Source organism: Photinus pyralis, unplaced genomic scaffold (assembly GCF_008802855.1).
Source record: "Photinus pyralis isolate 1611_PpyrPB1 unplaced genomic scaffold, Ppyr1.3 Ppyr1.4_LG3b, whole genome shotgun sequence".
Lineage (NCBI taxonomy): Eukaryota > Metazoa > Arthropoda > Insecta > Coleoptera > Lampyridae > Photinus > Photinus pyralis.
Window position 1 is genome coordinate 4,226,353 of NW_022170510.1, and position 18,741 is coordinate 4,245,093.

General features: G+C 35.9%; 2 protein-coding genes across 2 annotated transcripts; one reads left to right on the forward strand and one right to left on the reverse strand.

The window, feature by feature from the left end:
• The first annotated feature begins 7,640 nt into the window (after positions 1–7,640).
• On the forward strand, positions 7,641–8,383 carry LOC116167023 (homeobox protein rough-like). Its single transcript, XM_031482257.1, has 3 exons — positions 7,641–7,662; positions 7,746–7,980; positions 8,035–8,383. Exons 1-3 carry the CDS (start codon positions 7,641–7,643, stop codon positions 8,216–8,218), a joined length of 441 nt encoding a protein of 146 aa, XP_031338117.1. The 3' UTR covers positions 8,219–8,383.
• A 3,332-nt stretch (positions 8,384–11,715) lies between these two features.
• LOC116166889 (histidine triad nucleotide-binding protein 1-like) lies at positions 11,716–12,593 on the reverse strand. Its single transcript, XM_031482082.1, has 3 exons — positions 12,418–12,593; positions 12,226–12,292; positions 11,716–12,172 (listed from the first exon to the last, which is right to left on the reverse strand). Exons 1-3 carry the CDS (start codon positions 12,465–12,467, stop codon positions 11,789–11,791), a joined length of 501 nt encoding a protein of 166 aa, XP_031337942.1. The 5' UTR covers positions 12,468–12,593; the 3' UTR covers positions 11,716–11,788.
• Between the last annotated feature and the right edge of the window lie 6,148 nt (positions 12,594–18,741).

Genomic DNA, 18,741 nt, shown 5'->3' on the forward strand with positions numbered 1-18,741 from the left:
TTTTGCCTTCTTGTCCCACACTGGTGCATTCTCTCCACAGACAAAAGAATGCGATATGGACCGCACATACAAATTTACAAACATTTTTATTTATTTATTTATTTATTTATTTATTTATTTATTTATTTATTTATTTATTTAATGATTTAATGCCCAACAGTTTACACCAATTATAGGACCTAATATGAAATAATATAATATAAGAAAAAAGAACAAACTTTAAGTTTATAAAATATTTATTTATATAGATATAGACGCATTTGGATTATTCGTTTCACCTATAAATCAGCGCAAGTCCGGCTCATTAGATACCTAAGTATATTGGGACTAATATAAACTGTGCATAATTCATGTGCACATAAAGTGTATTTTTTGCGCGAATTTCACTATTTATCGGTTATCACTTCGTCATCGATCTTATAGAACTGAAATTAAACACAATTCAGTTTGGTTATGTAGCAAACATAAAGCTTCTAAACCTAAAGAGTTCTCGAATCAGCATATTTTTCATGGGAAAAATGCTTCACACACATTTCCATTCTTTATCGCCGGTGATGGCTTCTCGATATCTCTCTAGAAAATTCGCTACAATATCTATTAACGCATTTATTTAATGACTTTTTTGTTTAGTACCGTTTTGGTTTAGGTATATAAATTTGCCATATAGCCCATATAGTCAAGTAGGAAAATCAGAAAGAATTTTAGAACTAAAAACTATATGCCTATATCTTCAGATTCTAAAAATCTTCCCCAAAACTGTCAAAAATTTAAATGCGTCTCTCCAAGTAAAACAATTTCATGTTCTTTTCAAATTCCGCCTCCACTTCCTTAACAAAAAGAAATGCACATTTTTTTCTTCGACGTGGAAGGTTTGGAATTCTTACGGCTAATTATACGTCTATTTAGGCGGCACGAGTAATGAATTTGAATATTATCTGGGTTTACTAACAGTTTTCTTGGTTGTAATTGCGGGTTCCACATGAAATAAATCCAACTCCTTTTTACTCTATTGCACTGCGCCAATACGCGGTAAAGTATTTTTAAGGAAAGCGCTGATGACCGCATTTATTTACAAGGACGGTCTGTGTTATTTTCGAACTGAACTCGACACGATTACGAGTGTTTTTTTCTAACTCTCACACTGGAATGCGTATTGCGGAACTATAATGGACTTTTTCACATTACTCCAAAATGATACTTGGGGCTTAATCATTACGTAATTTTTCCACTGAGGAAAATGATGATCTTCCAAAAAACCAACTGGTCAAAAAATGAAAACTAACGGCCGCTTTGAACACAAGTTAACTGTTTTGTATAAGCTCGGTTACTTCCGAAAGCCAATTTAAATGATCTAGGCTCAATGGAAACGCTTATTACTTCTATCTAGCGCCACTGCCACTAATTGAATCGTTCGCCTTGACTCTTGCAACACCAAAACGAGAAGTCGGTCTAACCAGGTTGACTACTCAAACCAGAATGCCTAATTTCGTGCATAATAATCCCCTCTGTGAATACTAAGTTAACTTTTTAACCCCTATTGAATGGTGGAATAATAATAGCGGAGATATGCTATTAATTTTCATTGGTTTACCTGCTTTCGGGGCTGCCTACAGAAATGCTGACTCTACGCAAACTCAAACTTGTTTTTCCCCAAGGAATACTTAATTCGCAACGTAGTGTATGTAACTCAATATGACCTGTTTTTAGCGTGTAAATAAACACTAAATCCCAACAATGGGGCGACAGATACAACTTAGAACAATTAACTCATTGATAAACTTGACGAAGATGACTAAAAAAGCTCACTGGATTACAATCGACAATATGATAACTTAAAATTAACATACGGAATATTTGTTTGGTTGAATGTCCTTTGGACCTTCACTCTTCACTCTTTTTTAAACTTTCGATACAGCCTCATATATCTATGTGCGTTTAGAACAAGTATTCCACATCCTTAATTGTTCCGACTGGCGATATGACCTCAAAGATCTTATGCGTTACAGAAACCGGCAGCTAAGAAGGCGAGAGCGGGATATGCGTAGATGAGCAGGAGGAACCAGGGGCGCTCAATAGCACACCAATAGATGAAATGAATAAATAATTAAGGGTGGGGATGCGTCATCTCTCGCCTACTTAGTTGTCGGTTCCTGTATTTTTGTAATCAATTATCAAACATGATGCGGTGCGGTTGATTGCGAGTGATGCGACACTTCTAGGATCGGTTGGACAACGACAGTTTAGCCAGCTTCAGATGACCGACTAAATAGAGAAATAATTAAGCATTGTCTCATCAGATCTGAGGTCATAATTAGTATTAATAGATTCTAAATTAGAGCTAGACACCACAAAAATGTATTTTAGAAACTATTGCTCAAAGTAGGCATAATGTTGTACGTAAGACATAGGTAACACGCTTCATTTTTTGGTTAATATGTGTTACACCTTCCTGACTTGTTGCAGAAAATCACACTCATTAAACAGAATCAGTCATTTTAAAATTAATTGTGGTTTTATAGCTATTGATATCTTTTTAGGACAAAAGCTGAAATCTGCTATTATTCGTATAGGCGCGTCGGCGTCGCCCGCCATGGGGGAAGGAACGTCATTAATTTCATTGAATCGAATTAATTCAAAGTTTCATTAAATACAAATTAAGAAGACCTCGCAATTATATCAAACTACTGTTGTAGATGAATTTACATTCTGTCACATAGTCAATAAATGGAAGACAATAAAGAAGTTTCCAATGTGATAATTATTGTAACCACCGAAAGCGTCATTTTCTCACAAGTAGGTACCTACTTACTGCAATTCTATAACAAAGGATTTTATTCGAGCTCTCTGCGTGCTCTCAGCCAACAACAGAATCCGCGGAATAAGTCCAACACAATATGAAATGTAAAATATTATTATGATGAGATTACATCTGTACAGTTGAACAAGTCTAAATACTCGTCATCAAATTCAGGTGGGGGTGAGATATAAGACATGTGTTTTAAACAACCCTCCCACATACCTTGCGTGATTAGCGATTATTTCAAGAGCATACTTAAATTACTTTATAAACTGGAATGTTAGGATCTTTATCTATTAATTATAATTTAGGCCATTGAGAAATAATTAATTACTGTATCCCTTATTTAAATTTTATTATTACTGACACGGAACACAATAATTCAACTACCTCTTTATTACATGGAAGCTTTTGTCAATCTATAACTTCAAGCAAGCAAATTAAAAATGAAATTGTCTGGTATACTGCGTACAATCGTACGACTTTAGGTACTCAATCGACGTATATAAATAAACCACCTTAAAGAAGTGCAAAAAAGATGTTGAAAGTGATCGCGTCTCATAATTCCAAAAAAAATTTACTATATAAATACAGAATCGGATTTGTTGAACGAAAAATAGATATTACCCACGGTATTGTTAGCGTCGCACCATCCATCACAAAGCTCTATAATATGTAATCCTATTACAGATTAAATAAACACAAAATAAATATAAAATATTCTCTACATAAGCCGTTATAAATCGGCACATTATAACGTATCCTGTATCCATATTCAATAATAAAGTAAAACGTCTATCTAATCGCAAAATATTGCTGTGTGCATTGCCGTGCGGTCACTACGCCACCCACATTCAACTACCCCAAAACAAATCAAAATTGAAACTTTTAGAACTTTTTAATCTCTCCTCATACACATCCGGCATCTGCTAGAAGAAAAATCTTAATATGGACTTAACATTTTGACGAGCATTTTGACATTTGAGAGCTTTTTGATTAACATCTTGGGCACGAGTAGAAAAATCTGACATGGAGACTCTATCTGGATCGCATAAAGGATTCGAATGAACACAAAATTATTATTATTATATTAATTCGGGAAACGGTAAAACCGTTTTAAAAACTGTCCACAACCTTTTACCACTTCATTTGACTTTTTTCGAAACCGACAAACTGCATCTTCAACAAAACAACTATGGCAGATTGCCCGAGATTTAACGTAAATAAATTTACACGCTTTTCAACCGTCGCGGAACTCGCAGCAGCAGCCTCGTTTTTACGTCAATCCATTGAATAACGGTTAATTTATCAGATCAACTCCTACCTCAGGATTTTCAAAAACTTATAGCCGAGAGCTAATTATATAGTATACCGACGTTTCATCTTATTTTAATAGTAGGTACCTAATTAAAAATTCAAGAACCGAAAGTTTCATATCCATTTGATGAATGGGTTGGTGTATGTTGTTATTGTTGTTTTTAGTTTAGACTTTTGGGTAATTTTTAGTTTTAGGATAGATGATCTTATATCTAAATTGTTTCAAAGTACATATTAAACCGGTGGTATACCTATGTATATATGAGAAATGTAAACAGATTAAGATTTCGTATAGGAAGTAAGTAAGGGTTGTTCACGTATTCATTTAATGTGGATAATTAAAAATTAGGCATCTGAAAGCTTTACATGACATATGGCGCGAGGAAGGGCTTCTCGTTTCCGTCAATCACAGCACATGACGGTATTGTCTACTCCATCATATACGTGAGTATTAATAGGTAGGTAGTCGGTAGGTAATGTGCTTGATTGCAACATTCGGACGTTCGCACGCCAGAATCCAGCAACCCCTCTTTGTCATTGCCATAACGAATCAGCCATAATTCCTAATTTTTGCATTTCCTGTATTTCTTCAATGTAATATAGGTTACTGTCTGCGATTCATATTATGCACTTAATTGATTATTCCGCACTGATGGTCTTGATATTAAATTTTCACGATTACTTGAACTAATTCACGATTGTTAGGTACCTATTTAAGGATTAGTTCTCTAACCAGTTACATACGTAATGTAATTAGAATATTATCTATGGAGCAGATCCTCATGACAATATAAAATTGGCCCATATTTATATTTAAAACGATTGCAGTCTAAACAAGTTTAAGTTAAAAAGCCATTATGCAAACATAAATGATGAGAGCGTATTTTCCTCCTAATAATATTACCTAATGCTAGGACCAGGCAAAAATACCGGTAGGCACGAGATCCTTACCCCATTCTCTTTCTAATGAGCCGCCTATCGTCGAAAAATAGTGGAGCGTATATAAATACAAACAAATTTTGAAATGGGCATTAGTTTTAGTTTTATTCGAAGTATTTACATATCAAACTTTTTTTAATGCTTTCGTAAGCATTGCGCATTGTCTACATTAGAAATTTCATGGAATACCTTCATAAATAAGACATACAGCATGCGTAAACAGTAGGTAATTTTGAAACCGGTATTAGTTTTAGTTTGATTCAAAGTGCCTACATATGAATAAATAAGAAAGTTGCATTGCGCATATAGAAAACCAAATTTTAAAACTGGTGTTATATTTGCTTGTGTTCCAAGTGCCTATGTATTAAATTTAATTTAAATGTTTCCATAAATAAGGACACTGTACACTGTAAAATACCTGTCCAGCTACCTCAAAACAACCTTTAAATTTAGAATTGTATGTATTTATTTCCGTCGTAGACGTACGGGTGTCAATGAAAAATCTCAGTAGCCTCGATTCACTTTCGAAAATGCCAAATAATTAACTATACAAATTTTCATGAGCACCCGACATAATTCTTGGGCACGAATACAAAAATCTGACATGAATACTCTGTCTGGGTCGCACTTTGGGTTCGAATACACACACAGTTTAAATAACAAAACTTTATTCCGAAAAACAAGAAAAACAAAATTAAACAATACCCTGAAAGAAAGAGAGGCTTTTAGGGCCTGTTTACACATATCCCGCACTGGGGCTTCAACAGGCAATTAAATAAAGGAATCTTATTACAGTTATTAAATAATCCAAATAAATCTGGTCGTAAACCATTTGCGATATTGAAGTGCACTTATAATCGACACAAAAACGTTCGCCGACAGCTTCATGAAACTCAATTTATCTTGATAACACCATTGAATAATAAATCTGATTTAATTCAGATTTATTATTCAATGATAACACTAAATTTGATGGCTTTTCGGACGGTAGAACACTTTCAAAGTTGTAACTTTTAATGAAAAGAGAACCTTATAGAAAGGCTTCACTATGCAACAACAAAATAACGTCTGCATGACGTACTTTACACAACTGCGGCGAACTTGGGGTAGTTCGCGCACCAAAGGCTTTAAAATTAAAGGGGCCATTAGTTTTATAAAAATAAAATTTAATTAAGAGAAAAAAAAAGAATCGCAACTAAATAAGTACGCTTAAATTCTACGGCAGCTATTATAGCGGCGGACCGGTAAACTCAGGCGCCCCAAACGGTACGGCCTTGTTCCTGGCAAAAGTCGGCGGTAGCAGCGGTTTGTGGGACGGTCTCGGAAACCCCGGGTAAACTCAATCCGTCAACTCCAGGAGTCGGACGAGGGAGATGAAAGCAAGAAAACACAAATTAATTAACGATAGCTACGGGAAAAGGAAATCAAATGCAAGAAAGCGAAACAATTCGTCCCTTATAATTAATGGAACAAAAAATATCAAAAAGCTTACCTTGCAATTAAACGTAGCGGTACTGCAAAGTTTAGTAAAAAAAAACAAACGCGATAGATACGGTGCGGTGTAATTAATTGCAAAACCAAATTAAACGGTCTTACGGCTGCGAAATCAATTTACGGAAATATCAAAATCAAATTCGGATACGGGGACTGTAAAGTGAATGTTCCAAGAAATGAAAATTGAATGATACTAAAAGAATCAATTTACGGAAAGTATCAAAATTTAATAAGGCCCTTTCAAATGTAACTCACAAAAAAGTCAAAAGCGAAAAGATTTTACGTTTCGGCAACAACTTTACCTTTTATAAAATTCGGCTATTTCATGGAGGGATCGACGGTTTCCGAGCCCGCACAGCGTATTCGGGTATCTTTGTATCTACATCCAAAAATTAAAAATTCTTTAATGAAATGTGCGGTTTGCTGACGTCCTATAAATCTGAAATTGCTCTTAAAATTCAAATTAATTAAAACCTTCTTTTGATACCATTCACGACTTGATCGGATCCTGTTTACGCCAACACATTAATTTAGCATTTACCTAATTGGCCGGATTGAAATGTCTAAAGTCGGTCGTAGTCCAAAAAGACTCATTGCTAATTGGCATTTCTCAGATCGGCATAAAGGTTGCTTATCAAAACTGATATCGGCGTAAACCTTGGCCTTGCAGTTTTAGTGTTCGTTTTAAATTACCATACGAAACAAAAACCTGCTAAATAATTACTTAACAGAGCAGAATTCTAAAATATTAATTCGCTCTCATCTTCTAAATGAAAAGAGCTTTCAGATGCAACAAATGCAATTGAAATATCTGGACGGGAACGGTGGCAAACGACGAATTAATTGCAGCGTTTACTTACGGTAGCGGCGGGTGAAACACAACTCTAGAAACTAAATCAATTACCTTTAGCTTCTATCTTCAACTCCTAAACTCAATACAAATATACTTTCTGCACGACACTTTTCGTAACAAAGCGCCCAACTTAAAACACTTCTAGATACCGGGTGTTCATGTAACAGAGTGATTACTAAAACGGGTAAACGTTAAGGCGGAAAACGGGTGCTTTGTTACACAACAATATTCTGCTATGAGATGCTTCGGACGTGTAATGTTGGTAACGGGTTCATTATATCGTTCTGATTTCATACTTGAATTATGAGACCTATAATACTAATAATAAGTTATTTTTATTTGCAGTGGCACGAAGGCGTAGAAAAGAAGGTCGACCAAGACGTCAACGAACAACATTCAGCAGTGAACAGACGTTACGTTTGGAAATCGAGTATCAAAGATCGGAATACATAAGTAGGGGAAGGAGATGCGAGTTAGCCGAATCTTTACAATTATCCGAAACGCAAATCAAAATTTGGTTTCAAAATCGCAGGGCTAAAGACAAAAGAATAGAGAAGGCCCAATTAGACCATCATTATAGGTAAGTGGAACAACAGTACCTAGGATATGTGCCAAATTCCATTTTCCTTTGCAGAAAATTATTGGGGGCCTTTTCTACATTTTGTCCTGTATGTATCGATAGCCCGTGCCTACACATCACGCCAAATTCATCGGTGCTACAATCGACCATGCCATTGAATTCTCCTGCAGCAATACCAAATAATTCTCACAATTTTGCTGGTCATAACAGTGATTTTAGTGATATTGACGTTAAATGAAACCACAGCGGGTCAAAAGTGCGCAAATAAGTGAACATCACTTGCGACAATAAGGAATTGATCGCTAAAATACAGAATGGTGTATATTATGTCAGTGATTTTCACATAATATGAGGGTTTTTAACACTATTAGAATTCATTGCTATTAGGTAACTATAGAGGAAAATCCACGCTCGTAGATATTATATTTCTATTTCGTTAGAATCAGTGAATGTAAATACTTAACTCTCCGATTTTTGAATTATATAGATAGACATGTACAGCAATATTCTAGTGAATTATCGAATTTATATCTGCATTTAAATAAATGTTCCTTTATTTACTTCGTAATGTGAAACGAAATGTATAAACTTTTAAGCGGAAAGCAGACAATTAAATACAGAGTATCGAACTGCACCCTGTAACGGGAGCATTAAAATGGGGTTTTTTTTTTTTCGAAATTTTAAAGGGGTTTGTAGAGTGGTTCTGATACTTAGATAATGGGTTTTCCAACATTGGTTACTCTAAATTTAATTTTCGATCAATAATTTTCCAAAAGAGCCACACTTTATTTCAGTAAGACAAAGGCAGGTTAGTCATGGAGAAAATGAGGTCAGTTTTTCAATTTTCAGGTAAAATGCAAATAAGTCCATTTTACTGAGAGAATTGGAATTGAGCCAGCCGTTGATACATTTTGGGGCAAAAATTTAACTTTACCGCACACAGTCAACATTTCAGCAAAACCTTCAGAGATTTGCCTACTATGAAACGTACCTACCTAATCCCTGTTACAAATGTAGCCATTCAGTAACTAAATTTTCATCAGACTAAGTACCTACAGATTGGGGTTCTAAACGTAGATATACCATAGTCAACCATGTAAGATACCTATATCTTTGTTGTACAGCAAATGTAAGGTTCCAGAAATACAAAAGTGAGAAACATCATGGTACTTTCAAACTATCTAATGATTTCGTAATAAAGGAAATGAGAACGCCAAATTTTTGAACATGAGTTCACCGTGTTAGATGTGCTAATGTTATGGCTGTGTTAACCATCCAAATGCATATGGCACTGTAATTATTTATTTCTACCACCACCAAGATAAATCGACTGCTTTCTCTACAGTCATGAAAGAATTCGGATTAAAATATGACAAGATCATGAGTTACAACCAGTTTCGCTGTGAAAACGTCGATACGCATCACTTTGATAACTAAGTGTTTAATTTTGTATATCAGTAACTAGTAGGTCCTGTAAAAAAAAGCAAAACAGCAAATTATGTAATGATGGTGCTATGATATAATCATTTCGTGGACGAATATTGTAACTTGTAGAAAAGCACTCTTCATATTTCAATAGAATAACGTTCACATAGAGGAGTAATTAAAAATAATTACGCATATACCTACATTACACCTACTTACTAGGGTCACATATAAAATAGGTACTTAAGGGTTGTAAGAGTGTTAAATGCACCCTAACTACCCAAGTAATTACATCTAGATAGCTATTTATATTCGACAATACATAAAGACGTCCTTTATTGCCGTTATATAAATATCGTGCTTTACAATCATCGACGCAAGTAAAGCGTGCAGATGCTTCACAAAAGAGCAGATTAGCGTATCCAGGTGTGGGTTCCCGCGCATTATTTTCTAAAGCTGACCCTTACTTTATGATTCTGATTTTACCTTAGTTTACTTTTTTCAATATCTCAGTTCCTTTAAGACATGGTAAACCACCAATAATGAATGTTTTGTATTGGGAAGAATACAATACATATTGTTACTACCTATACCGTCCGTTTTAATTTCGAAATGAAAATTAAGAGAGCAATCAAGTGTATTTTCCGCAATTTGTTTTCGTAGGTTTATAATCGATAGGTACCTACTGTATTTTACATTTATCTCTCTGCGTAACTACTAAAATTAATTTACTTATTTATCTGCATTTCATTTCGTTTGTAATGCTCTTGGTGTTTGCAGAGTCATAAAATTGCTTACAAGTCGTTCTAAAGTCTAATAAAACTATATTTCAAACCAAATAAAGCACCTAAATTCATTTTGAAATTTGTAAAAAGCATACGTTTTTCGATATTAAAACGTGGAAACATTTATATTATAGTACCTACCTACCTACTCCAAACATTACCTGGAATAAAATAATGTTGCTAAACCAGAATCATACACACTAACACACGTAGGTACTCATTCATATACAAGGACATCTTAAGATAATTCTGTTTACACTCGCCTAATATAATATTTTGCATTATCAAATCAATTATAAACAAACAATTGATACCTCCGAACTTTGTAAAATATTTGATAATTTTAAACGGGAGTTGAAAGAAGAAATGGAACACATTATTAGGAAGGAAATAGGTACATACCCTCAATATACCGGCCTTTATTGAAGATTTTGATAAGTTTAAGCTTTTGGAAGACGAGAATCGTGCATTGAAACAAAACGGTTAACCAACAACAAAAATTAATCGAACAAATACGTAGCCAGAATAATGTGGTAATCTTCGGAATGAGAGAGAGCGACGAAAACTATTGACATGGAAAGTGGAGTGATAGATCTGTTCAATAATGTGTTGCAATTACAAACAAATGTCACGCGAGATAATTTAAACTATGTTACATATTTGCTTAAGCCTTCAGTTCGAGCTTCAGTTGCATTACATATTACTCTACTAATGTAATGTGTATGTTTGTATATACGATACATAACTGGGTGATTTGTTGTAACATTCCGTTGTGTTACTTATTACGTTCATGTAACATATAGATACATGTATGTTACATAGCGTGACGTATTCGTTACGTTACACCGTTACATAACAATGCTAGGCGTTTTGCTACTTGCAGTTGCATGTAACATTCAAGTTACTAGATACATAACGAACCACCTAGTTAACTATTATATTTATGAATTAGGTAGATACGTTTTCCTGCAGTTTTCCTAATTCGTAAGGTAAATACCGTCAACTGTCTCTTTCAATCGACAATATATCATTTGGCGCCCTTAATACACAAATAGCTATTTTTGTACTGTCCATTTGCCCAAACTGTAATCATAAAGAAATATTGTTACAGTACACAATAAGCTAAATTTGTGTCATAGAAAGGAAGATGTATGATTTTATTGCAGCTTGTTCAATTTTATCAGAATTTAGATAAGTATACCTACATTTGTTAATATTATTATGAATTAAAAGATTATGTCAAAAGCAAAAATTAAGTTTATTTAATGTTGTATTGTAAAGGATATGAAACTATAGGTTTCAATTTGTGGCAATGTTTAAATAGTTAAAAACTTGACTTAAGTTTGAATTTTTGTCCTGCTAAATATTGCAAAAATAGTAATGTAGCAGTTTTTGTTTGTTGTTTATTTAAATACCTATATTTATTTAGGAACCAACTCCTCAGACTCTATGAACCATGAGAATAGGTTGCCGAACAATGTTTTGTTTTAGTTGTTGAGGTATAGCAAAAGAAAGATTATTATTATTAGTGCTGATTAATGTATTGTTAAACCAACAATTTACATAGGTACATGTACTAGATATCAACTTTTCTATTCTTAACCAGGAGGCCACGACATTTGTCGCCCTCCTAAAATATGAACATGCAGATGGTAAACGGACTGACATCCATCAACACCATTATTAATAACTAATCGATAACCATTTGGTAGTCGTTCCTGAGCCAACTTCTTAGCAGTTAACATCAATGTTCCCAGAAGCTCTTTATCACACTCTTCGCTTGCATCAAGCAACGGAATTCGCTTTTTTGGTATAACCAAAAAGTGAGTGGGAGCTTGTGGATTTACATCATTAAAGGCAAGGCAATGATCATCTTCGTAAATGATCTCGGCTGGTATCTGCTTCTGTATTATTTTATCAAAGATAGTGGTTTCATTCTTGCTCCACTTTGCATGTTGCGCTTTATCCACCTCTGTTCCCATCTAAAAGAAAAAAGTATAAATATCTATATAAGTAGTGGAGCAGATATGCTTACACTCTTATTTAAGGGTGAAAATGGGGCCAAATGTACAGGAAAATGACATAACAGAGATTGTGACTTTCTGAAAACAACAGATAAAGCTGTCATTTTAATGGATAGGTTAACACAAAAATGGATAGTGATAAGAACACTATTTTTAACATTTAAACACAAAAGCGCATAATTATACTAATTTTATTATTTTACCTTGTAAATTGTAGATAACCATAAAAAATTCCTTCGTTGGTTGGCTGCATTCAGCAAATTCGCATTTGCACTGGAACTGGGAAGCTGGTTAGGCAACACAAAATACGCCTGTACCTACGCGACGATTTTGAATATTGTTGAGATCTGTTAGGTAGATATTAAGCGCCAGAGCAAAGCTATATATGCAAGCTTTATAGGGGAGTCGATGGTGTCCATCTGCCCATCTGTCCATGAACACTATAACTGCCAAACGCTGGGACCGATTTAGTTGCACAGTTGACCTATATGCCGCATGTAATAAGCTTATTGAAAATGGGTCAAATCAAATGACCCCGTGGGGTCACGCTTCTCTGTCCCTGCCAAACGCTGAACCTATTCGGTTGAAACTTTGCACAGTTAACATAATATACCACATGTAACAAGCCAATTGAAAATGGGTCAAATCCAAACACTCCGTACGTGGGGTCACACCGATAGGTGCTCTGCCGCTTTTTTAGACGATCTTTATGGGTTTATTAATTGATACCATTCAATAAGTAATTATAGGTATTCAGTGTTGATGCGTAGGTATACATTTATTATAAACTTTATTTGTAAAGAAAATCTGACATAACTACAAAAACGCGCGAACACAACATGTTAACAAAGCAACACGAAAAATTACATTATTTCAACAAATATAAATATTCAAGGGTCGGCTACGGTGTAAAATAGAAAAATGAACTCTGATCCGTCGATTTGGAAACAGCGTCGTGGGCCGTTAAATGTAAAGAAGAGACGGCAAAAGTAGTGTCAGTCATTCTTTAAAAAGTATTTAAACAATGGCCTTAACTAGGGCGTGGCGAAGGTGGCATTTGCCACGGGCGCAAGAATCCAAGGGCCCAAGGGGCACAAAATTATTTAGAATCGAACTGCAAGAAGTCATCAGAAATAATCGAAAAAAAAGCAGAAGGTGAAAAGAAGCAAATTCCCCATTTTTTCAGAGCGCTCGATTTTTGCGCTGCCCCGGGTACAAACGGCAACTGTTCACGATAAATAGTGGTATCGTAGGTTTCGTGACATTAGTTGGATGTTAACGTGGGATCATTTTCGGTCTATACCTGCTTATTCTCGTTTTTACGAAAACGGGTAGAGCATGGTCCTACGGAACGCACCATTTGGTTGACAAATCTCCGGCCTCAGCCTCAGAGATTTACCAGGAAATAAAAGAATAAACCCCTAAAGAGCATCTAAAAAAGCGGCAGAGCACCTCGATCTGACCCTACGGGGTCATTGAATTTGATCCATTTTCAATTGGCTTGTTACATGTGGTATGTTAACTGTGCAAAGTTTGAACCGAACAGGTTCAAGCGTTTGCCAGAGATAGAAAGGTCGTGACCCCACGGGGTCATTGGATTTGACCCATTTTCAATAGGCTTACTACATGTGGCATATAGGTCAACTGTTCAAAGTTTGAACCAAATCGGTCCACGCGTTTGACAGTTATCGTGTTCACGGACGGACAGAAGGACACCATCGACTTTCCTATAAAGCTTGCATCGCTCTCTGTTATCTATGGAAACGTGAAATAGTTATTTCTGTACCTGTGCTATTCTCGCTGGCCTACCGACGGTGTTACCAGATTGGGTGATATGTCGCAAAGGGGTATGGGGTTTATGGTCCATATCGCCGACTATGGACACTACGCCGACCGTGCCCGCATCGTCGACAAGTGTACAAGGGACACTGAGCCGAACGTGACCATAACGTCGACTCATACAACAGTTCATAATGAAGCTGGACGGTGTGCAACACCAAGCAGCTTTTAACGTTAGGTTATTGTAGGTTTAGAATATTTTTTTAAACTTTTTTCGAACTAAAAAATCATACAAAAATTCTTAATGAAACTGGACAAAGTATGAGGGGCCTGGTATTTCGAATAGTCGGCGTATTCGGCTTAGTGTCCCTTGCACACGTTTCGGCGATGTGGGCACGGTCGGCGTAGTGTCCGTCGGCGATATGGACCATCAAAAAATCGTGTCGGCGTTGTGGGCATTCGGCGAAATGTCCTAGACCCGTCGCAAATTGGGCGATCTGAAATGCCATTTTTACTACCGACAATTCAACTCATGTATAAAAAATCGCATAAGCCGCAGTGAAATTGTCACTTTGACAACGGCAAATGTTACCTGCAACTTTTCCAACGACAAATGCACTAGTGGTTTTTTCACTTATTCATTTTCGAACAAATTATCGCATTATCCTTTCCCATATGGCTAGTTTGACGTCTGTCAATAATTGATTAGTTTGGTGAATTTCTTGTTCGTTAAATTGTCCTGCCGAATTACACTCGAGGGTTGTATTTAAACCGAGTAAATTTTGGTTGTTGCAATTCAAATCTGTTTCCTTTTTAGCAATTGAACTCGAAAAACTGTCAACCTAAAAATGCTCCACCTGCGGTGTCGCATTTTTATTAGTTGACAGTTTTTCTCGTCTAATTGCTAGGCAACAGATTTTCATTACCTAAACAACCCAAATTTACTCGCGAAAATACAAACCTCTTGTGCAATTATAATGAAAAATAAACTCACAAAAGTGGTATAATTGTTGATAGGAGAGTACGATTTTTAATTTTCTGGGAGTTTTGGATTCTACAGGTCAAAATCTAAAAGAATTGAGGATATACGTTAAGATCGCTTCGGCACGTGAAAAGTTGAAGGGAAAAATCGAATTTTAATGAAAAATAAACTCAAAAAAGTGGCATAATTGTTGATAGAAGAGTACGATTTTTAATTTTCTGGGAATTTTGGATTCTACATGTCAAAATCTAAAAGAATTGCGGATGTACGTTAAGATCGCTTCGGCACGTGAAAAGTTGTAGGAGAAAAATCGAATTATAATGAAAAATAAACTCACAAAAGTGGCATAATTGTTGATAGAAGAGTACGATTTTTAATCTTCTGGGAGTTCTGGATTCTAGAGGTCAAAATCTAAAAGAATTGAGGATACACGTTAAGATCGCTTCGGCACGTGAAAAGTTGAAGGGAAAAATCGAATTATAATGAAAAATCAACTCACAAAAGTGGTATAATTGTTGACAGGAGAGTACGATTTTAATTTTCTGGGAGTTTTGGATACTACAGGTCAAAATCTAAACGAATTGAGGATATACGTTAAGATCGCTTCGGTACGTGAAAAGTTGTAGGTGAAAAATCGAATTGTAATTAAAAATAAACTCACAAAAGTGGTATAATTGTTGATAGTAGAGTACGATTTTTAATTTTCTGGTAGTTTTGGCTTCTACCAGTCAAAATCAAAAAAAATTGCGGATATACGTTAAGATCGCTTCGGCACGTTAAAAGTTGTAGGTGAAAAATCGAATTATAATGAAAAAGAAACCCACAAAAGTGCTATAATTTTTGATAGAAGAGTACGATTTTTAATTCTACAAGTCACAATCTAAAAGAATTGCGAATATACGTTAAGATCGCTTCGGCATATGAACAGTTGTAGGTGAAAAACCGTATTATAATGAAAAAAATACACAAACGGCGCTATAATTTTTGCTAGAAGAGTACGATTTTAAATTCACTCAAAACTTCACGAGATCAATCCAACAGTAAAGCCATTTAAAGCTGCCCCCATGTCCAGGAAAAGTAAAATTATCATCCGAAGACTGCGAATCGGACACACAAGATTGACTCACATGCATCTCTTAACCTCCGATCCACCCGTCTGTAAACACTGCAACAATCCACTGACTATAAAACACATCCTTATCGATTACGAACATCATGCAAATACTCGACGCTTCCACACACTGAAGAACAGCTTAAATGAAATTCTAAAGTCTACCGACCAACTCCACCATGTGACCAAGTTCCTCCAAAGTATCGATATATATGACAAAATTTAGCGAATAGCTCTTAAGTTAAGTTTAGAAATGTGATTGTTCCTGTGTCAATGACCTTTGATGTTGAGACACATTAATTTTAAATTAAAAAAAAAAAAATTTTTCTGGGCGTTTTGGATGCTATGGGTCAAAATCTAAAAGAATTGCCGATATTCCTTAAGATCGCTTCGGCACGTGAAAAGCTATAAGTGAAAACCGTATTGTAATGAAAAAAAACCCACAAAAGGCGCTATAATTTTTGATAAAAAAAACGATTTTCAATTTCCTGGGCGACTCACTGCGTTAGAAACTTTATTCGGTTGGACCGTGTTAGGAACATACTCTGCTCTCAGGGCCCTCTCAATGTGAGTTGCTATCAATCACGTAGAAGAAATAAACGATCTTGCAACCAGCTTCTGGGAGTTCGAACTTCTTGGTGTCAAAGATGATGCAATACACTGTGACAAAAAAGAAGCGACCCTGAAAAAATTTCACGAGAATAAACGCTGCACTGTTTCGTTGCCTTGGAAAAATGAAGTTCGTCCTCCGCCGAAACGAGCTCTGGCTAAAAGAAGGCTATGAAGTTTATCCAGTAGGATGACTCCCGAATTATACGCAGAATACGATTCAGTTTTGAAAAATTGGAGACTGACTGGCATTTTGGAAGGAGCTGAGGATTAAACGACATCTTCCTCACCAAGCTGTGGGGCGAAAACACAGCAAGTTCGAAGTGAAAGAAACCAGGATTATACCTTCCAGCGCTTCGGAAGGACCTGAGAAAATGTTTCGTAATTTATTGAATTTTCTTCGAGCTTCTCATTTGAAGAGTAACTCCCGCTCCTTGATGATTGGTGATACAGTTCTAATCGGAATCGACAACACCGGACCATTGAATTTGGTGTGGTGGAAAAAATGGTTCCTGATGGTAGAGATGGAGTCGAACATATTATGGTAATAACAGAGAGAATTTCACGAAATTTGTTGTGTACATATATCTATTGGTCCTTAGTTGAAAATGTCGCAAATAATAGTATATTAAATAACAAGGGATTAAAAAGAGTGTTTGTTCCTGAAAGAATGGTTTAAAGCAAATAAAAAAATAAACGATTTAAGTCGATATTATGATATTATTTAGGTACAAAGGTAACGGTTTTTTTGTAATGTATTATAAGAGAGGTTTAAGGGTGGTTGCGAACGTTAAGCATTTGATCGGTAACAATTTTACACAGTGCATCCCAAAAGATGTCTTTCAATTGAATGTCGACGCTTTCCGATTCGAAACAGTCGTGCATTCTCTTTTTTTTGGAATAGCTCTTAAAGCAATTCACGGCGGGTAACGTACGATTGAAAGCTCATCGTCAGCAAGCACCGACGGAAACGAACGTGTCAACGAGCTGGTAACGATGTCATCCCAATGTGGTTGGCGGAGCAACTGTACCGATCCGATAAAATCAATCTGATTACTTCGATCGTACCGGTTGCAAACTGCTCGCTTTGTTACCCTTACCCCAAAGCTTTTTACGCGGATTTTATTGTAGTCCTAAGGGTTTGTTATCGTACGGGTAGATAAATTTCGGGGACTTTTCTATTAAACAGAGAAGGAAACGCTCTGTGCGCAAAAACAAAGGCAAACGGAATTTCTCTTGGTGAACTTCAACCTAAATATCTCCATGTTTTCAATTTTCCCAGATTTATATTGCGATCTTGGCGAGGAAGCGCGATGCGTGGGCGCAATATATGTAATTAAGTTGCGTGAAACCGCAGCAACTTTTATTTCTAACGCTGTCAGTCATTTTGACAACTCAAATATATAAGGCGAAAGAAGAACTAAGGGAAAACCGAGAAAAATAACTAGTTAAGCCCTCACCTGCCACTTCAGATTTGTATTTCGGTTTCAATACATATTTTGTACTCAGGCGGATTGTGGATATTGAAAAAATACAAATTTTATATCGAAACACTTCTAACCTTCCATATAAATTCATTTATTCTGTCGGGGGAGTTGGAGATTTTTCGATTGTCTATAGGCTCATCGATCTTGAGTGGTTATGTATTTCCAAACACCATGGATTGGCTTCAACTTGCGGTTCCGAGTTTCAGATTTGGCTTATTAAAGGATTCATTTGGAGCGTGGAATTTATGGGGAGTTTAAGGGCAAAACCTTCAATGCACCATCATTCAACAATCTAAATTTGATAATGACAACCTTTAGATTGGTATGCACAGCTCTGAAAGAATCCTGCAGCCCTCACCTTTTGAAGATGGAGGTGGGGACCCCTTGACCCAGCCGGATTAATTTGTGGAATATGGTCAGCGAGTGGTTTTCGAGAAATGAACTTCAGATATTGATGAGATTCTTCTCAAGGGTGATGTTTCGGAGGAGGAACTGAATCTGGATTCCTATGTCCTTTCACTTTTTAAAAACTTGAAGGGTAAATGGAAGGAGCGTTGAC